General features: G+C 32.6%; 2 protein-coding genes across 2 annotated transcripts; both read left to right on the top strand.

Annotated features, from left to right (window-relative positions):
* Nucleotides 1-836: 836 nt before the first annotated feature.
* On the top strand, nucleotides 837-10767 carry LOC146949504 (putative WRKY transcription factor 62). Its single transcript, XM_085745499.1, has 3 exons — nucleotides 837-1276; nucleotides 9941-10045; nucleotides 10169-10767. The coding sequence occupies exons 1-3, from the start codon at nucleotides 918-920 to the stop codon at nucleotides 10623-10625; spliced, it is 921 nt and encodes a 306-aa protein (XP_085601625.1). The 5' UTR covers nucleotides 837-917; the 3' UTR covers nucleotides 10626-10767.
* Nucleotides 10768-13680: 2913 nt separating this feature from the next.
* Nucleotides 13681-14760, top strand: LOC146949503 (uncharacterized). The gene is made up of 2 exons (XM_085741519.1): nucleotides 13681-13889; nucleotides 14270-14760. Exons 1-2 carry the CDS (start codon nucleotides 13804-13806, stop codon nucleotides 14667-14669), a joined length of 486 nt encoding a protein of 161 aa, XP_085597645.1. The 5' UTR covers nucleotides 13681-13803; the 3' UTR covers nucleotides 14670-14760.
* Nucleotides 14761-17854: the final 3094 nt, after the last annotated feature.

The following is a 17854-nucleotide window of genomic DNA, read 5'->3' as shown; positions in this document are numbered from 1 at the left end:
ATAATATTGTGAATTACTGCTTTTTTTTTAAAGGGTATTGTGAATTATCATAATTTTAAAGAATAAAACATAAATATCTTTTTTTTTGGCCTAGATATGGGTTTCGTTCTCTTAACTTTTTTCATTTGTGAATCAGGAAAAAAACTATTGAAATTTTTTATTTCTTAACTTGAGGAGTATTGCATACAAGTCTTTGATATGTATTTTTGTTTTTAAATAATATAATATTGTGAATTACTACTTTTTTTTAAAGAGTATTGTGAATTATCATAATTTTAAAGAATAGAACAGAAATATCTTTTTTTTTTTTGGCCTAGATATGGGTTTCGTTCTCTTAACTTTCTTTCATTAGTGAATCAGGAAAAAAAAATCTATTAAATTTTTTTATTTCTTAACTTTCTTTTATCAGTGAGTCAAAAAAAGAATCTATTAAAAAAAAACTACTACTAAAAAAAACTAATATTTTATCTATTAAAAAAAAGAAGTAAATGTACCCAAAAAAAAAAGTAATATTTTATATATCTATTAAAAAAAAAGAAGTAATAAGTGATATTTTATATATATTTTTGGTAGAAAAAGTAATATTTCATATTCTTTTTTTTGTGGTGGCCGAGGTTTGAACCCCGAGTCTTGCATATTCTATGTATTGTTCATACCAACTAAGATAAGCTCACGAGTACATTCTAAATCAAGTAGATTATTTAAAGAACTTTATCTTGTGTTAATTATTCACTTATCTAGCTGGTTATACCAAAAACCAACCCTAGTTATTTGGAAATTTTGTCTCGACTTTAAAGAGTAACAATTTTTAATGTTGGTAGGTAGTTAGGGAACGCCATTTTCAACAAAAAGTTGAGTCTCTCCTCTTCTCTTACCACTTTATACCTACCTAGGTTTTACTTCCTCAGTAAACTACAATGGACCAGATTCAACAACATCCTTCAAACTGGAGAAAGGAAATTATGAAACAAGAGCTAATTAGAGGTCGTGACACAGCTAATCAATTACTTGAAGTAATTACTTACAAATTGGTCAATATTCCTCACCATGGAGATTTAGATCAATTACCCTTTGCTCAAGATCTTGCTAAGAAGGTACTTAGATCATTCACAAATTCTCTTTTTCTATTGAACACTAGTAATGATGTCTTCAATGAGGAGTTTTTGCCTATCAAAGATTTGTCACAAGCAAATTGCCCAAAGCTTGAAGTTGAGGATACAGAAGATTATAAAGCTTGCAAGGGTTTTAAAACTCAAAGAGGCTGCTCCAAAAGAAAGTAAGATTTAAAAGTCATATATGCATGCCTTGGTAGGAAGTTAATTATGTTTATATATAATTATTTTGATGTTATATTTATTTATTTATTTATTTATTTATTTATTTATTTATTTATTTATTTATTTATTTTGATGTTATATATATATATATATATATATATATATATATATATATATATGTATGTATGTATGTATGTATGTATGTATGTATGTATGTATGTATGTATGTATATGTTCTTCTTCTTTATCAGAATTATATAGTAGCATGATGTATATCATAAAATATAAAGAAGCAAATATTAATGGAGAAAAACCACAATTTTTACATCTATCAATCGTGCAAAGTGCAAGATTATTTAATATTAAAAAGAGTTTACTAAAATACTTCAAACCCTGTACACAAAAGTAGATAAAGGCGAGATAATACTGAAGTCTATATAAGAGAATTCATTATGAACAGAACTACCATTACCAGAAATAAAACACATGTCAACAAGTCATAACTAAACTGGTAAAAATGCTGAAATTGTTAAGCTGGACATTGTGATCAGAATTCAAATTTTGGTCTATTCATTTTGTATATAAAAAAATAAAAAATAAAATAAAAAGTCATCACTTAAAAAAAAAGATAAAAATGCTAAAATTGCTAAGTCGGACGCTGTAATCAGTATTCGAATTCCAATTTATTCATTTGTACTTGTGATTTTCTAATGGCTCAGTTATTTCTTATATCTAAAAAATAAAAATAAAATAAAAAATCCGCACTTAAAAAGAAGGAGTCATTAGGAACTACCCCTGTTAGTAGATTGATACTCATCCTCTGGTCCTAATATATATGTCACTTTAGTAAACGACCCAGTTTTATATATTTAATTTTGTATGAGACAGAAATATTATGATTTTATTAATTTATCATATCAATTGTATGTGAAAAAGTCATTAAAAAAAAACATAAAATATGTAATAAAAAAATGTTTTTTTTGTTTTTTTTTTAAAGAAATGTAATAAAAGAGAGATGTATAATGCGAGTTGCTCTTGGCTGGCTCATGGGGAATTCCCTGCTAGCCTAGACTTCATGAATATCACATTCATTTTTAAAGGAGACTCTCAAACATCCATGAAGGATTGGAGGCTTATTGCACCATGTAATGTTCTATATAAAGTGATAGCCAAAGTTCTAGCAAATAGGCTAAAGCTTATTTTGGATAAATGTATTTCAGACAACCAGTCAATCATTGTTCCTGGTCGGTCCATCCTGGACAATGCTATGGCAGTCTTTGAAATTGTTGACCACATGAAGACCAAAGCCATAGGTAAGCCGTGTGATGTTGCACTTAAATTAGATATTAGCAAAGTTTATGACAATATTGATTGGGGTATTTGAGATATATTATGTTAAAGATGGGGTTCTCAAACTAATGGGTTAAATGTAGGGTCATTCTTATGAATTCGGAGGCTCGGCTCTATAATTAAGAAGAGGCCCGTAATAGAATAAAAATGCATTTCTTTTTAAAAGAACAATGTTCTATTTAAATTGAAAATGAAATCCGTAAACATAAGAAATAATCATGATTGTAACTAACAAAAAATATTCATATTCTAATAAATAATATAAAAATACAAGTTCAGGCAAATAACTTTATAAACCTTCCAGTCACTAAAACGAGAAGAAAGAAAGTCTGGAACGCGCGTATCAAAGAAATGAGAATAAGGATTTTTTTTTGGTGGGGGTAGTAGTACTGGGCTATACAATTTTTTTTTAGGCTCATACCTTGGGTAGGCCCAGTTCCATTGAGCTGTTTGCTCCCCCAAAGGAACATGCCTGGTTAAATGGATCATGTTTTGTGTTGAGACGATTGATTATTTTGTACTTGTTGAAGGTGAGAAAAACACAAGAAGGAAGGATTAAATTGTGTTAGCTTTTTCTTCGTTTTCTCCTACTGAAGTCACTGATCAGAAGCAGATAGAGCTCAGCTTCTGAAGTGATGTTCAGATTCTAAATGCAGCGGATAAAAACACACACACACACACACAGAGAGAGAGAGAGAGAGAGAGAGAGAGAGAGAGAGAGAGAGAGAAAAACAATTATACAGGTTCCTTCCACAAACAGGAAGTTGTCCTGTCCCCCTTGCACTTCCAAGGAGAGTTCACTAAAAATGTAATATCTGATTACAACTGCTCACTGCTAAAACTAGCAAGAGACTTCAAACTTACTCAAGCACAACTGCAAGAGAATTCCTATGCTCAAGAAGTAAATCAAGAGACTACCTATGCTTAAGCACACAAACAAGAGACTTCATTCAAACAGAAATACAAAGAAATTTGTTTGATGTTGAACACTTGATATACAATCAGTGGTGTTCACAATACAAATCAGATACAGACTCTTAAAACTCTAGAATTTCTAAGATATGAAAGTGGTTAAGAAATTCTAAGTGAACTTTTTATGTAGAACAATTTCAGCAGAGTTTTGGCACAAGTAAATTGTTGTAAGAGTCTTGCCATTCTCTAAGTCTTCACTCCTTTATATAGAGGTGTGAAAGAGACGTTGTTGAATTGCCAGCACATCAAAAAAGAGTCGTTTGAAACTTGATCAAATCACTAATGATCTTTTGCCTGATATGGTTATTGTCCTATGAAGGATCAATTTCAAATGCATTCCAAGTATGGAGGAACACTAGTGCAGGCATAACTGTTGTTCTTGTCTTGTTACAGAGACAAAACAGAGTAGTGAAGGTAGTTGTACAATTTGTACAATTGTATTTTTTCAACTCTCTCCAACGAATAAGCATCCAATGCCTTCAAATCCATTTGAATTAGTCGTTGCTCCACTTTTCTAGTCTTCTGCAATGATGAACGTGATTGAATCAATTGAACAGCCTTTGAAGCTCCAATTCTTTCAGCTTCTGCTGATCTTCAACTCCTGATGATCTTCAGAACTTCTGATGAAATCTGCTTCTGGTGATCTTGCTTCTGATGAGATGCTTCTGATGACGTCAGCACTTCAGGAGCACTTGTCTTCATAACCTCTTTTCTTCAGATGCTTCAAGCTTCCTTCTTGTTGATTCCATTGCTCTCATTTGTTCTTTCAGAACCTATGCTTTAAAGAGACACTATATTTTTGTCTATTGGTCCTGCACGCTTGAACAAATATTAGCATATCCAATTGACAATTTTTAATACCTTGTTAGCATTAAAACTTAAAGGGTAATGTTAAACACATTTTGTTCTAACACTTGTGAATGGTGCAAAAGTGGGACCTATTGTACATGGAAGACAGCTAAGGCAAGGTGATCCCTCTATCTCCATACTTGTTTATTATTTGTGTTGAAGGTTTGTCTGCTTTAATTCAGTCAAGCTGAAGGTTAAAAGTCTTTGCATGGAGTCTGAATTTGCACAACAACACCAGCTATATCGCACCTATTATTTGTGGATGACTGATTTCTCTTCTTTAAAGCATCCGACACAAAAGCTCTTGTAATGAATTAATATTTTGTCCACATATGAAGCTGTCTCAGGCCAAGCTATCAATCTCGAAAGATCTGAAATATTTTGTAGTAAAAATACTCCAATTGAGGTAGGAAACTCCACAGATAACTTGTTGAGGGTTCGACGGATCTTAAGAACTGGTAAATACCATGGACTTCCATCTATGATAGTGTTCCAAGCTAGGCCGAGGCACAATCTGGATTCAATTCGAGCCCGATTGAGATATGATTAAGAGCGAATCCATGTCATGGACAAGCCCTAAATTAAACTGGATAGTGGTTCCAATCAATCAATCTAGATCTTCCAGTATGTATCCAATGTTGAAGTTTTCATCAGATCATTAAAAGTATCCCACAGGGACACCTGTCCAAGTAAAGGCTTGACATCTAAAACTCTACTTATTCCTTATAAATATTAATGCACATCATTGGCCCATGTACCTCACTCTTTACGCATATATTTGCCTCACTCTCCTTAAACACTCACTGACTTAAGCGGCAAAGCATGAGTAGGTACCCACCCACCGATGAAGAAGGACTCACGACAGACCATGATTGACGAACTTCTCTGTCGATGCAGTAGATCTTAACCCTCAGGCAAACTATTTTAGGTCCAACATGATTAGATAAGAATGAGCAAAAACTTTCCCATTTATCAAGAACCGAGTTTGGCATAAAATGAATTCTTGGAGTAGTAAATGTCTCTCTCAATAAGGTACAGAGTTTGTCATCAACTATGTTCTTCAATCCATCCCGTCATATGTAATGAGCATTTTTCTATTTCCAAATTCGTTAGTTAAGGAAATCGAGAAGATGCTCAATGCTTTTTGGTGTGGTCATGGTAATGGCAACAATAGGGGCATGCATTGGCTATCCTGTGAGCGGCTTACAGTTCCAAAAGAATATGCTGGCATGGGGTTTAAAAGTCTCAAAGCTTTCAACATTTCAATGGTTATCAAACAATCGTGGAATCTTATCACATCACCAAGTATTGTAATCACCAGACTACTCAAAGCTAGATATTTTTTCACTGGTGGTTTTTTCGCCTCTCGTGCAGGACAAAACCCAAGCAAGGGTTTGGAGAAGCATATGAAATGCAACGTTAACTATTTAGAATGACTTTCGATGGAGTATATGGTTAAGGAAAAATATTTGTGTCGGACCATTGGATCCATTGGGACCATGTTATAGAATTGTCAACGTTAATGCACCCAGCGATGCAAGGGATTATGATTAATGGCTAATTCAAACCTGGTAGAAAACAGTGGCATTATGAGAATGTTATCATCCTATTTTGTGATATTTTGGCATACCATAAATGTTGGACGTCGTTGTTCACTTCGGTTCAACAGGATACCGAGATTTGGAAATTTGAGAAAGATGGGATGTATTTCGTTTGCAGCGCGTATCATAATATCATAGAAATCTCTTTATAAATATAGGACACTACTTAGTTCAAAATACACACCAAAGAGTTCTATTGATTTGTCTAGAACTCTTTCTCTCTTCTCCCTTCATCTAATGTTAACGAGCTATTTTCATATTCATCTTTTTTCCTGTCCCTTTGGAATTAAGAGTGTTCTTAAGACCATAGTCCCTTTTAGGTAAAATGTCTCTTCGAAATTAAGAATGGTCTTAAGAACATAGTCTCTTCTATAATTTATTGTACCTTCAAAATAAAGAGAACTTTTGCGATCATAGTCCCTTTTGAGATATACTAATCACCCTTCGGTATTAATAATGATCTTAAAAGTATATATCCTTTGGTTATTTTCTGTCTCTGGAGAAATTAGCGGTTAGAATGATCATAATTTCATAATTGATTAGTTTCAATATTAAATTCAGAGTGGTTTTAGTATCATATTAGACGTGTTATTTTCAAATGATTAGCTACATTACAGTAGTTAATCGCACAATTGTAAATGGACTTGTTTTATCCTGTAGGCGGCGTGGTTGATAGTTTGTCTTGCTCAACTTTAGGTAGTGTTATGGAACGTCTTAAAGAACATAATGAACTTCTGGCACATTAGACTTAAGATGTTCTACGCAATGTTCCAACACCAGTTACAGAGAAAAACAAATGTTGAATAAGATGATCAGAACATTACGCTAACAAATAACAAGGATAACAAAAACAACAGACAGAAAAGAGAATGGCACAAAGAGTTTGTTAACCCAGTTCGGTGCAACGTCACCTACTCTGGGAGCTACCAAGTCAGGAAGGAAATCCACTAGTGTAGTCCTTATTCAATAGCTCTCAGCAAACACCTTGTTTGCACTAAAGACCCTGGACCTACCCGTACTGACTTCAACCTAAGAACTCTTATATCTGAGATCGCATCTCGCTCCCTTACAACTGATCACAGCTTCTGTGATTCTCAGATTACAGACTCAATCAAATATGAAGTTACCTTCAAAATAAACAACTATACACCGTGCTTCACAGCTTTGGTGCAGTACACAAACTACCTACCTCTTTGCTTAAAGGCTTCAGACGAGTGAACAAAATACAACTCAAAACACAGTCCTAAACATGCATCAAGGTGATACACGAAAGGCTCACAAACAAAAGACTCAAAACCCTAGAAATGATCTAATCTTGTAATAACGGCTTGAATACTGAAAATGGTCTTGTAGTCTTCTATATATACTGAAGCAATACGGGTCAGAACAACTTGTTGGGCTTCAGAACAAACGGTGATCTGTTTCACATCAATCAGAATCAAATAAGGAAAGTCCTAAAATGTAGGCACATTAATAGGAACATCTTCGTACATATTCATACTTTCCTAAGTAGATGGCACTCCTTCAGGAAATAATAAAAGTTCTGATTCTGAACATAAAGACACGCGGTTTGACTAACAAGAAATAAAGGTGTGGATTCCTTAAAAAAGAAACGCGTGCGCAAATCATGGCACGGTTACAGAGCGTACTGAGCCTTGCAAGAATGTTGGAACATCATCTCCAACATTACATTTGAATATTTGTTTTAGGCAAAAATGAAGCCAACATACAAATATCCAACACATAACCTGGTCGTGACTCAACCCAGGAATAACTTAGGTGGATGAAAATTCTTTTTCAAAATTGACTTTTGAAATCCAAAAACAATTGTTTTAAAAATCCAAAAATCAACAATGTTGTGATGGTAAACACCATCACCAATATTGTCACGATAATCTAATAACCCCATAAACATGTTTTAACACTACCTTATGTCTTTTGAGTTAGACATAGACATTGCTTGTGCCCTTGTCTATTTTTTCCCTTTTAATTCATGGCTAGAGACGATTTCACAAAATACATACTTTTTGAGAGAAAAACACATGGATCATAAAGGGACAATGCTCCAAGATTATAAAAGAGACACAATATTGCATCTAAAACTTTAAGGTAGTAGGTTAATAGGCCACCTCTCTTATAAATGTAACATTTTAATAATTCATAAGTGATATTAGACTTAACCACTCACACCTGAAATCCAAAAATCTCTTCCACAAGTGTGAGTTCACATCCTATAAAAAAATCTAACACATGATCTAACTCCCACTCCCCCACCAAACCGAATCAAGGCTCTGAACCAGTTGTTGAAAAGACCGACAAAGAGAAAATAAAGGAACACAATCAAAACACAATAACATAATGTGAAAATTCCAAAATCAGATAAAGAACCGCGATCGATGTCTAATGACAACCAGAGAATAACACTAACACATAAACTACTCTCAAACAACCACCTCATGGCCCTAGTACACCCACCCTCTCTAACGAAAACATCTAACTACATCTTACACCACCCTAAAACAAAAGTATAAGAAAAAGAAAAAAAATTATTTCTAACTGGTGCATCATGTAACGTAGGAATAACGCATATATGTAGGAAGATGTGTGTTATTTGAACAACCATTTGTATGACAACTTTTGAAACAATCATAAATTTACAAAAAAAAATATGTATTGACACGGAAACCAAAACAAGAGAGAGAGAGAGAGAGAGAGAGAGAGAGAGAGAGAGAGAGAGAGAGAGAGTAAAAACATAATGTGAGTATGAAAGAGAAAATTGTTACAAAAGTTGTCACAAAATGGTTGTACATATATCATTTCTCATATATAAATTGCTTTACTTGTTTTTCACTTCAAGAAACAATCTTGTGGTATACAAGACTTGTCAAAAAAGAAAGTAAACAAGTGAAGGGTCAATTCTCTTATAAATCCAACATTTTACTCATCATAGGCATTGTAAGACTTAACCACTCACACTTGAAAGACAACACTTTCAATGGTTCTAATTTCCTTTCATATTTATTGCTTTGTGTGATGAATGAAATCAAAAACTCCAAAGGTTCAGTCTAATGGTAAATAGACAGATATGGAATATGAGAAGTTTCATTGGAGGGAGGTGAAGGTAAATACCTTTGTAAGTACTTTTTGAGCCCCAGATTCTTTCCTACCTTAGACTGAGTCATCATCCCCACCCTAAATTTAATATTAGCAAAAATCAAAATATATGAATGAAATCAAAATTATCACTCTATTAAATTCATTAGCATTTCCCTTTATTATTTAGGTCGTAACCCTTGAACTTAACAATCGGAAGTTAAACTCTGTTAGATTAGTAACTCCTGATAGGAGTATTTAGGTTTTTGAGGGGCTGTTAACAATTGAAGGGGGCCTATTGAGCAATTTTCGGATAAAATAATGGGTTTTAGCCGACTAAAATAAATGTCCAATTCAAAAACATGGTCCTTCGGCCCGAAAGTTTTATGTGTACGTCTTGGCATAGGATGTGTCGGTAGCATTTTATATTTATTGAATTTGACATTTAAAAACAAGTATAAATAGTGTCTAATTTATAGTATCAACTATTGTGAGACTGAGAGAGTAAATAATGCTTCATCACTTAATTAAGACCACAATAGACTTTAATTAACAGGGATGTGAAAAAGAAAAAAAAAGTAGGGATTCTCTCCATTTTCTAAAATAAATGGAAGTGTCCATTACTATAGTTTTAAAATAAATATACGATATAAATGCACAATAGGTGTCTTCTTTACCTTTTTATAACTATGATGTAATGCTATTGATTTCGTAAAACATTTATTTAGCTTAGCAGATTATGAGTTAATTGTACAAAGAAATATGATATTTATTGGTAGACTATTTCATTTTGATAAGATCAAAAGCACTTACTTGGGAGAAGGATAGCTCAATTTTGATTGAAGATGGCTATGAATGGAGAAAGTATGGACAAAAGAAGATAATCAATGCAAAATACCTCAGGTATATATATCATCAATTTCATCTTATAATAACTTACTCAAAATCTCTTTTTTTTCTTCTTCTTCTATGACATTGTTAATTTTTAATGAATAATCATAATTCAATATATCATTCATATCATAGGAGCTACTATAGATGCAGTTACAAAAGTGATGAAGAATGTGAAGCTATGAAACATGTGCAGAGAATTCAAGAGGACCCTCCATTATACAGAACCATATATTATGGCCATCATAATTGCAAAACCTCTTTATTGAATTCAGATATCACATTATTGGAACCTAATAGTACTTCTTCTATGTTCCTTAGCTTCAATGACAGCCTCCAAATCAAAGAACAATACCCTACATTTTTATCATCCACAAAACTGGAGCCTATAGAAGTGATTAATCCCTATGATCACCACATTGGTCACAACCAATTAGTAACATCAAATTACCCTCTCTCATGTGACTATGAAGATGAATTTGATTATTTGAGGCATGCTACTATGTTATCATCCACACAATCTCTTCAATTTCATGATGGTTGTGGGCGCAATCTTGGAACAAATACTGTTGATCCTATGGATTTTAATTAGGTAAGTCTTAATGTGTGTGATTTAAGGAAAATGTCAATTGTTAAAAGAAAATTCAATTTATTCTCTATTCTTGTCTTTCAATTTATTTTCAATTTGATTATATAAAAAGTGAATACCTTGTAAGTTTATAAATAAATTGTTCCGTTTTATAAAAAAAAAAAAAAAAAGTTGAATTATTCTGGTAAAATAGATGAATTGTTCACAAAGAACAAATTTGGCACCAACTTGTGTCTCGAGAGTAATAATGTGGCTTTGCTACATGGATTTTTAGGATGTGGCAATATCCATTATATCACTTATATGGAGATTCTTGCTCTTCATGAATCATGAGGGTTTTCTTTTGTGTTGGTCTAGAGAATTGGTCTCTCCGATTGTGTGTTATTGTCTTCGCTTCAACAAAAATTGATGTATTTTTGTTCAACAAAAGTTGATGTAGATCATATTTCAAATGCATCAACTTTTGTTCGCCAAACTTTTTCTTATATATAGATCTGAATAGTGTAATATAAGTCGCTCCAAGTTGTTCAGTTGATCAAGTAGTCTTTAAAAGTTAGTTTGATTTGTGCTATCAAATTGCTGTTGAGGGAATGGAGTGTGATTTTGTACCATACCCTTAGTCAATGAAACACTACTTTAAGTTTTTAAGCTAAGTTGGGATTAGATAGTGATATTCTTTTTTCTCTATTTTAGAGTGGCTTTTGTGTTGCCCTAGATTCTTTCTTTTCTTTTGATTATAGTTTTTCTTTGTTTTTTGGCTGAAAAAACAAAATATGAGTTGATATAACTTCAAAAATTGCTTAATAGGCCCCTTCAATTGTTAACAGCCCTTCAAAAACCTAAATACTCCTATCAGGAGTTACGAACCGAATCTATCAAAGTCTAACTCCCGATCGTTAAATTCGAGGGTTATGACATGATCAGCTTGTAAACAATAAAGGGAAATGCCAACTTTCCCGAAAACTAGTATTACAACAAATTCATGATGATTAACATGACTTATAATAAATAAAAAAAAAAAAAATTTACCACCACAACCGCCTTTATTCCACTAAATCTGGATTTTACAACAATTCACGCAAAACATATATGCATTCATGATTTTTTTTCGCAAGCAATTTGTTCGTCATATATAGCATAGCTCTATAATAAAACAACAGAGCTAAATATGCACTTTTGAAGCAACTTTCCTTTAAAACTCACAACTTGACACATTAAAATACACTCTTTACTTCAAACGTTGATTCTCTCTGGGAGTGTGCTCATCCCCAAGGTCTCAGGTTCAATTCTCTCTAGTGACACTTTGGGTGGGTTAGTTTAGCTTCTTCAAAAAAAAAATACACTCTTTACTTCAAACGTTGATTTTCACCTAACGGGGTCGGAGACCTTCCATCTGTGCTTGCTTATCTTCATTTTACTAACAAGTGTTAGTTTCTACTTATATTCCTCTCATTATGTTGATGTTCAACATTAGGGTTTTATATTTTCAATCAATAATTAGACATTAATTGCATACATTTGTCCGTTTTATATTTTCAACTTGCATGTTGTGTTGTGAGTTGATTCTCATATTCTTCATTTCTAATAATCAATAATTAGACATTAATTGCATACATTTGTCCGTTTTATATTTTCAACTTGCATGTTGTGTTGTGAGTTGATTCTCATATTCTTCATTTCTAATATATTTTACCAACTTGCATACATTTGTTCGTTTTCGGCGATGTTGAATTTGTATTCATTTCTAATATATTTTACCAATTTGAATGAATGAATATACCATTTCTTTTAATAAAAATAAAATAAAATAAAATAAACAAAGAGCTGTAAGTGAATGTGAATAACTAATTAATTAAGTGAAGTTGAAGTTATTATAATATTGTTTTAGAGATCACGAAACAAGTTGTTTGTGTGAACACACACATCTGTTTGAATTCCAACCGAGTTCCTCTCCAACGAATATTGGAATCATAGTTTTTTTTTTTTTTTTTTTGAATGTATATTGGAATCATAGTTGACTATGCATATAAGTTTTTTTTAGGAGGACTATGCATACAAGTTATAATACTCCCTCCGTTTCTAAATTATTGTCGTTTAAGGTTTGTGCACGATTATTAAGAAAATGATTGATTGTGTTGATTTCAATGGTAAAATTATTATCATTTACTAAAATACCCTTATTAATTGTAGCTGGTGGAGTAGTTAAGTTGGATGAAATTCAATAAATAAGGGTATAATAATGGAAAAAAATAATAAATGTTGCATTGGTATTCTAAAGTGACAATTATTTTGAGAAGAAGAAAAAATGCTGAAGAGACTATTATTGTGAGATGGAGGGAATATTATTTTTATAGATAAAATGTTAATGTCTAATTGGATTGGGAAGAATTAACCGATTAAAATAGAGTTTGAATCTTGAATCTCTTTATAAACACTCCTTTAACACTGCTCCAAATTGTCGGTGGTAAAAAAATTCACATAGTTAACATATTTATAATTGTTGGATCTTAGTTTCTTTAAGGGCATCAATTTTTAGATAAAATAAAAGTTAATTATTAATTAAAATCTAGACCATAGAATCTCGATCCGACAACCATCAATCACCGACTACCAACCGCGCAATCTGATTTCTGGACCCCACTTGTGAGTTGTGACACCAAACAAGTTATACTGTTTTTTCTTTTAGGAGAAAAATAGTTTAAAATAAAAATAAAGAAAATGTCAACTAGTTTTCCGGAAATTAGTTAAGGAAACCAAATATAGTATAAATATCTTGAAACTTGTGTAGTCAAGATTTAAAAAGTGTAAAGAATGATATTTTTCATGCAAATATTTCTTTTTTTGTTTCCTTAACTAGTGCATCGGAGCACCCGTTAACATGATCCTAAAAATAATTAGTCAATGATTTTCATCCTCAGTCCAGCACATAGGTTGACCATCGAAGTACTCAAAGTTGACATTCAAACGCTAATTACGTGTTTTAGTTTTCATCAATAGTTGCAGAGATTCTCATAGTTGTAACATGCTTCCTTCTCTATAAATCCATTATTCAAGTGATTTAACTAACCATCAAGACACAATTGAACAAACACACTAACTTTGGCAACTGCAAGCAAAGCTTCTTTCTGCATTATTATTTGGGTAGAAAATCAAGTTTGATATATAATTTGTATTATTTCAAATGGCTCTTGCAGCAGGTAGCTTCACCCACATGCCAGTGCTGCCAACCCAAAATTACGTGTCTAAAAAGTCTATGACAATTACCATGTAAGTATATATCTGATATAAATGACAACTTTAGTTATATACGGATGTTTGAAGATACTTTCTTTTGGTCAAGTAGTTTATTGGTTAAAAATTCAACTTTTAAGGTGAATAAGTATAGGAATCTGAGTTTCGTAAATATTGTAACGTCTCTGCCAACTGATTTATGTTCATATGGACAAAGACTATTTTTTTTCCCTTCTAGTAAGCATAGTTTTAGTGTTTGCATAATTATATATGTATCAATTTTTCTCATAGACCAAATAGATTTTATAAATCGGTAGTTAAATAGCAATTTTTTTTGTATGGTATAAACTTATAACAAACTATCATTGGACAATACATGAATCATGAACATAACTATATTTGTTGTTTCTCTTCAGAAAATGTGCTAACAACAACAACAAAAACAAAACAAAAGTTGTTGGAAAGAAACCAACGGGTAGCAAAGGAAGAAGAGGATTGGGGACTGGTCCAAAAACGGAGAATACTCAGGGAATAACAATTCCACCAAAAACTTCTGATGATGATCAACATGAAAAAAACAAAACCAAAACCAAAATTGGTCGAAAGAAACCACCAGGTAGCACTGGTGGAGGAGGATTGGGGACTGGTCCACACACGAATAATACTCGGCGAAGAAAAAATCCACCAAAAAATTCTGATGATGGTGATGATCAACAGAACAACACTTTTGCATTCAATCTTACTGGCAATGAGTGGGTGGTGATTTATCTTTTTTTTATCCTCTTTGTAGGTTCAACATTGTTTAATGCACATTAATTAGGAGTTGTTTTAATTAATTTTTTCATGTAATTAATCGATATTGTTTTGGCATTCTTATGGTGGGGAAATTCAGTTTTTCTTTCATTTTAATGAAGACGTAAAATGAAGTGGCAAATGGATTGGAAATAGTGAGCAAGGATCGTCTTCATTTAACAAAATAAATGGAGTATGCAATTTAGAGAGAGATAAACACAATAGATAATGAGTCTTAGCACTAAGTGACTCACACCATATTATTAATTATTTTATACTTTTTTCAATTTTTTTGTCTTTATCTCTCTAAATAAAAAATGGAAAGGATCTTAACTCTGAAACTAAATGAGAATTGATGATAGTTAATATTACATGCAACTAGTTGTTTTCTGTTGGTTTAGGAATTCAAAAATTACCTTAAAAGGAGTACCATCGAAAAGGTTTCAGTCACGACTAGATGACTATACATTTCGTGGCACTGCTAAAAAAATGGCAATCACGATGTCTCCAAGATAAAACAGGTGATTCACTATGCGGTTAGCTACTGCAACGGAGAAAATTGTTCCAAAATTACACCCTTAAGTATGGCTATTATGACCACTCAAATATGGTACGTATATCACTCGAAATTGAAGGACATAAAGAAAAGATGGAGATGAGAATAGCTCGTTAACACAAGTCAAAGGGAGAAGAGAAGAAAAGGTTCAATAACTCATAAGCCTTTTTTGGTGTACTAAATGAACTATGTGAACTCTCTTATTATAGAGACAATTCGCAATTGATCCTAATAAACTTGGGGAACAAGATCTCTGCTGGTCAGATCAACCAACAAACGGTTAGGGTAAACTTGGGGAACAAGTTGGAGTGTGTAAGCGGATAAGACCGAAAATATCTAGATAGTTATTCAGATCAGATATACACGAAAGATGTTCATTAAGAAAACACTATCAGATAATGATAAAATTAATTAATTTAACATTTTTGTGTGATAACATATATATTATCAAGCTCGGCCAGACCGGACGGCGGCGACGTTGTGTGTGATTTATGTATTTGTGAGAATGTTCTCTCCGTTCACAAAAGTCGGTATCACAAGGACGCACCCTTGAGAGTGACTCACCTCTTATATAAACATTAAGTGTGTGTTCTATCCAATGTCCTGCAAAGGAGCAGAAAGTAAACATCTATATCTATTCCAAATTTTCAATTGGGGACGTGGAACTGCGTAAACATCTCATGGTGTTCATCTTCTTGTCTCTATCTCTTTTAATATTTTTTTATATAATTGTGCAGAAAATTGTATAGATTGTGTTTTTTTATTTTAAGAAATCAAACTAGCCAACCGAATTTGGCATCGCAGAGAATCAAAAGTGGGATTTTGAGACATAATCCAAGATCTTCAGCCAATACCACCAAACCACTCAAGTGAGTTAATTTTATGGGTTGTGTTAATTTTCATAAACTTCTATTACTATTAAGATAGAATTAGTGTTAATTTTATGTATTTGTGAGAATGTTCTCTCCGTTCACAAAAGTCGGTATCACAAGGACGCACCCTTGAGAGTGACTCACCTCTTATATAAACATTGAGTGTGTGTTCTATCCAATGTGGGACCTCCAATTTTTAAAATTTACACAACACTAATTCTATCTTAATAGTAATAGAGATATAAAATAAAATCACACTTTTTAATCCCTATAAAATTTTCCATCAGCATTTATAGTCCCTATAAAATTTTTCCATCAGCATTTTTAGTCCTTGTCAAAAATTTCCATCAACATTTTGGTCCCTAAAATGCTTAAGGAAAATGTCACATGGACTAAAAAGTGTGATTTTATTTTTAGGGACTAAAAACAAAACTGTGAATATTTAGAGGGACTAAAAACATAATTAACCTGCTTTTTTTAATGTCAAGAGTCAATAAATATAAAATGCTATTGACACATGTTATGCCAAGAAGTACCCATAAACTTTTTGGGCCGAAGGACCATGCATTTGAATTGGACTTTTATTTTAGTTGGCTAAAACCCATTCTTTTATCCAAAAATTGCTAAATAGGTCCCTTTAACCGTTAATAGGACCCTCAAAAACCCAAAAACACTCCTAGCAGGAGTTACGAACCGAATCTATCAGGATTTATCTCCCGATGGATTAAGTTTGATCAACCTGTAAATATAAAGGAAAATGTTAAATTTCTCGAAAACTAGTATTACAACAAATTCACGAGGATAAACATGGCTTATAATAAACAAAAATTACCACCACGACTACGGATGGGAATAGGTCAGGGCGGCCTACAGGGGCCTACGCCCTAGCCTACGACAGGTCAGACCAGGTTTTTTTTCTTAAATAGAGAAGGCCTAGACTTTTTGAAAAGCCTATTTAGCTTAATAGGCCAGGACACAGACCATTCAAAAAGCCTTTTAGGCCTATTAGGCCGGCCTATTTAAGTAAATATGAATAATATTATTTATTATTATATTATATTTTGTACTTTGAATCAAAATAAAAATGTGTTAACTTTTTAAGTAATTTAAGCTTATTAGTATAAATTAATTTTTTGCATATTGAAATGTATTATTATCAACTAGAACTGAAATATGATACAATATATAGTCAAATTCCCTAAAAACTCACGTTGATTATCAAAAGAGAGTTTAATCTAATTCATATATTAGTTTGCTAGTCTATTTACACTTAGATCACATTGCTGATTTAAATATGTTCATATGAAACAGGTTTTTAAACAAGCTAGCAGACCGTATCAAACTTTCAGAAGGTCAGACTCAGACCTAAAAAGTAAGCCTATGACAGGCCGCAGGTCAGGCTTAGGCCTTCAAAAAAAATTGGCAGGCCAGGCTCAGGCCTTACAAAGCCTAGTTCGGCCTAGCCTATTCCCATCCCTAACCACAACCACTTTTATTCAACTAAAACCAAATTTTACACTAATTCATGCTAAACAGATATGCATTTGTGATTTTTTTTCGCAAGCCATTTGTTTGTAGTATAAACAGATATGAACCTTTGAAGCAACCTTCCTTTTAAAGCCACAACTTACACATTTAAACACACTCTTTACTTCAAACGTTGATTTTCATCTAACGGGGTCGAAGACCTTCCATTTATGCTCGCTTATTTTCATTTTACTAACAAGTGTTAGTTACTTATATTCCTCTTATCCTTATTTATTAATTTTGTTATGTCTGCA

The sequence above is a fragment of the Medicago sativa genome, chromosome 2 (genome assembly GCF_051527215.1).
Source record: "Medicago sativa cultivar Bolivia chromosome 2, Bolivia_mono, whole genome shotgun sequence".
Lineage (NCBI taxonomy): Eukaryota > Viridiplantae > Streptophyta > Magnoliopsida > Fabales > Fabaceae > Medicago > Medicago sativa.
This window is presented reverse-complemented; position numbering and strand designations above follow the sequence as displayed.

Bases quoted from the DNA above. Each gene is read 5' to 3' on its own strand.
- LOC146949504 (XM_085745499.1), top strand. From the start codon at position 918: ATGGACCAGATTCAACAACATCCTTCAAACTGGAGAAAGGAAATTATG. The intron at 1,277-9,940 runs GTAAGATTTAAA...CATTTTGATAAG, and splicing joins AGAGGCTGCTCCAAAAGAAA to ATCAAAAGCACTTACTTGGG. The intron at 10,046-10,168 runs GTATATATATCA...TTCATATCATAG, and splicing joins ATCAATGCAAAATACCTCAG to GAGCTACTATAGATGCAGTT.
- LOC146949503 (XM_085741519.1), top strand. From the start codon at position 13,804: ATGGCTCTTGCAGCAGGTAGCTTCACCCACATGCCAGTGCTGCCAACC. The intron at 13,890-14,269 runs GTAAGTATATAT...GTTTCTCTTCAG, and splicing joins AAGTCTATGACAATTACCAT to AAAATGTGCTAACAACAACA.